This window comes from Phoenix dactylifera, unplaced genomic scaffold (genome assembly GCF_009389715.1).
Source record: "Phoenix dactylifera cultivar Barhee BC4 unplaced genomic scaffold, palm_55x_up_171113_PBpolish2nd_filt_p 001965F, whole genome shotgun sequence".
In the NCBI taxonomy this organism is placed as follows: Eukaryota; Viridiplantae; Streptophyta; class Magnoliopsida; order Arecales; family Arecaceae; genus Phoenix; species Phoenix dactylifera.
In genome coordinates this window covers 54132-57540 of record NW_024069248.1, presented here as the reverse complement: position 1 = coordinate 57540, position 3409 = coordinate 54132, and the positions used below count along the sequence as shown (strand labels likewise).

General features: G+C 39.9%; 1 protein-coding gene across 1 annotated transcript; it reads right to left on the bottom strand.

Annotated features, from left to right (window-relative positions):
- Nucleotides 1-26: 26 nt before the first annotated feature.
- LOC120109266 (protein REVEILLE 1-like) lies at nt 27-3177 on the bottom strand. Its single transcript, XM_039123021.1, has 6 exons — nt 2892-3177; nt 2280-2527; nt 993-1127; nt 786-897; nt 637-698; nt 27-459 (listed from the first exon to the last, which is right to left on the bottom strand). Exons 2-6 carry the CDS (start codon nt 2289-2291, stop codon nt 163-165), a joined length of 618 nt encoding a protein of 205 aa, XP_038978949.1. The 5' UTR covers nt 2292-2527; nt 2892-3177; the 3' UTR covers nt 27-162.
- Between the last annotated feature and the right edge of the window lie 232 nt (nt 3178-3409).

The window sequence follows — 3409 nt, the reverse complement described above, 5'->3', positions numbered from 1 at the left end:
GGAATTCTATGCTTGTAAGAGATTACTTCTGCAGGTTGTTCTCCTATAGTCAACGCAACGGCCCCTGAGGCTGGTAATTGAAACTTATTTGATTCAGCAGCAAGGTTCTCCTCTCCAACTGACAAGGTTGGTGACTGACCTCCATTGACTTGCTCATTTGATTCAGCAGCAGATGCAACTGGTGATGTACAACTGTTTGGGGGATTCAAAAAAAAATGAGCCTAAGGTATCTGATCCAATTGCAGATAGGACAGATGTTGGTGATCCATTCTCCTGTTCATTGGCAGAGGGGATCTGCAATGAAGGCTTCTCCAGTTGTTTCAGAATTGGGATTCGCTTGCTGGATGAATGGCCCAGCTTACGAGGATATGGGTGCAATGGTTTCCTCTTTGGTCGGGGAGGAGGTATCTCAATAGGCTGCAAGGTACATGCACTGTTACCAGTTGACTCTCGCACCACCTGGACCAGAAAGTATCACAATGTGATTAAAGAGAAAAGCCAGCATTGAGCTGGGCAGACGGTGCATGAACATCTGTTATGCTCATCTCCATGAATGATCTTACTTCATTAATCAAGTAAGACCAACCATGGACAAAAAATGGTGGAGAAATGGTTACTGGAGGAAGGGCAATGGACCTTGGAGAAAAACTTCTGAGCATGGCTTCGAATCTGAACTGCAGTCTTGGTGCCTATGTATTCTGCAAGTAGGTTGTAAGTCAGGAACAATATCAAGAGATAAGACCAATAAACATTTCATTTGAAAAGAAAAGAAATTCACTACTTACCTTCAATGCGACGCCAGGCACGCCCATACAGTTGTAGAGCTTCGAGAAACTTCTTGTGTTCTTCTTCAGTCCACTTCTCTCGCTGTTTTGTTATCGTGTATGGTTTCCTTACCTAAAGAAAAGAATAGGAGAAACATAAGTTACGAAAGGAAAGAAACCAAAACTTCAATTACAAAATGATTTGCACAACTAGGAAATGGAAGATACCTTATGGATAAGTTCATCCCCATATGAAGTCACTTCGTTCGACTGAAGGCCGCATGTAGATTTAGCTTTGACATCCACATGCATTTGATCATTGGGCTCACATGCGGGCTTGGGATTTGTGCTTTCAGTTTTTCCCTAAAAAAAAAACACCCAAATTGTTTACGTTAAATAGACCCAGCATTTAAATCAAATTATCTTGATATAGATATTCAGTGCCCTATATATCTTTCATAAAACTATAATAATACACATTAGAGATATAAAAATTAATATGATAAAGTCCGACTCCAAAAACTTGAGTTCATAGGCAGGCAGGCCCATGGGTGCCTAAACGCCACTAGGGTCCCTAGCACTTCCGGTGTTGGACTATTCCTCAACAAATATAGATTCACATCTATGTCTTCTGGAAAACTTAGCCTATTATGGTTATGAGCAATCACCCAAAAACACAAAATTTTGACATTTAGACTAGTTAACAATCATTTTTAAATTAAGATAGAGCTAAGCTACTTGAATGTCTTCTGCCCTTCTTTCAATCATCACTTCAACCTCTAAAAGTACAAGTGAACAAACATCTTGTCTTAGACTATTAAAAAGATATTCTATATGACACTCAACCTCCACATAAAAATGGAATCATGTAACTGTACTGAAAAGACATGTCCAAAGTTTCCATATTAGCTAATCATGTTAAAAGCTAGCATCTTTCCTAGCAAAAAAAAAAGGTAGCATCTTTCATTTTCTCTTTTTCCCTTTTTTTTTCCATAAAGCAACTATATAGATATTTCTGCAGATGATTCAGTTCCAAAATTCAATTTAGTAGAGCCAATACAATTTTCATGACACATATACTGGGTTACAAATTTCATGAGAAAGGGCATCCTAGTGCATGAGGCTCCACCACTGCAGGGTTTTAATATTTCGAACCCATGGCATCTAGGTCCCAATGAAACAATGTTACCATTGTGCGAAAGCCCACTCTCTTATTTACAAACCTCATGAAAAAATAGGCAACAAAATTATTGCTCCTGAACCAGCCAAAATCCTACAAGTAAATAGCCATATAAAGATACCGCATAATCAATCCCAAATTCAGAGAAAATAAACATTTCTTTTTTTTCCCATTCTTTGGATAGATTTTAGGCCAGGAGGCCAAACCTGTTTTCATCAAGACAACGAAAAGAGATAAAAGAATTATTTCTGCAATTTACAACTATAAGGAACTCAGAAAAATAAAGCAGAAAAACAGGAAAAAGAGGCACCACCTGTAGGTAATATAATATATACCTGAATATCCATCGCTACAGATTCTGTCACTTTAGGATCTTGAAGCTCACTCCGTAGAACGGAAATCCACCAACCTTTGCTTCCACCTGTTTGAATTCTTCCTTCCAACTCCCTTTCTCCACAGCATATAATTAACCGCTAAACTCCTCGATCTTTCAACTGTATCTCCTGTTGTATCAGCTCCCAAAACGCTATAATTATTCACATCAAAGCCTCCAAATCCACATGCAGCTCATCCCAAGACGTTTCTGAAAATCAAGGCCAACCAGAATCAATGGTTTCTGCTTTCATCACAGAATTAAGCATCATTCCTTATTTTTGGGAGGAGGGGAAAAAAACACTTCAAATCCATCCAATCCATATTTTGGTAAGTAATATATCCAATCCTTTAAAGATTCATACTCCAATAAATCTAAACATGGGGAAAAGCACATAAAACGAAAATAGAACCTAATTAAATCCTTACAAGCTTCTTTTCAATACTGAAAGAAAAGATCAACAAGAGCATTCCAACTCTAGCACCTTGAAAGGAGGAAACAAAAAAGCATGCCAAAAATGACAGAAAAATGAGCTGCTTTCTCTCAAGCACCACGAATAAAAACTGGCAAATACCTCTCCAAAATCAGAAAGATGGTCCGGGGGTCCGAAATCCAGACCTCGTGTTCCACTGCGATTTCGGTCCAGAATCCAATCCTTGATTCCTATACTTCCTTCCTTCCAAGATTTGGGAAAATTTTGGAGCAAGAAAGAAAAAGAGGGGAGAGGGAGAGGGACACGAAAGAGGGGGAGCAACGGAACCAGGTGGGTTATTGAGTTTGAGGCCGAGAAAAGGAAACGAGAAGGTCTAATTATTAGATGCAGTCCCAGTGGACCAGTCCAATAGCCACTCGCCACATTATCCTTCTCTTATTTAAACATTTCTAGATCAAATGAGGGTGCCTTTTATCCCCTCCGGGAAGGGGAGGAAAAAAAGGGCGATGCCGCCACGTCAGAAGTGCTTTTTTTTCTTCTTCGCTCTTTTCGGGTCCTTTTCCATGGAAAAGTCGAGAACCCGTTCGTTACTTGTGGCTGGCGTTGCACGATCCCCGGTCCCGTGGCCCCAGCGTTGCCCCGACCTTCCCGCTTTTTAA

Bases quoted from the DNA above. Each gene is read 5' to 3' on its own strand.
- LOC120109266 (XM_039123021.1), bottom strand. The intron at 898-992 runs GTATCTTCCATT...TCTTTTCTTTAG, and splicing joins GGGATGAACTTATCCATAAG to GTAAGGAAACCATACACGAT. The intron at 460-636 runs GTCCATTGCCCT...TTTCTGGTCCAG, and splicing joins CTCAGAAGTTTTTCTCCAAG to GTGGTGCGAGAGTCAACTGG.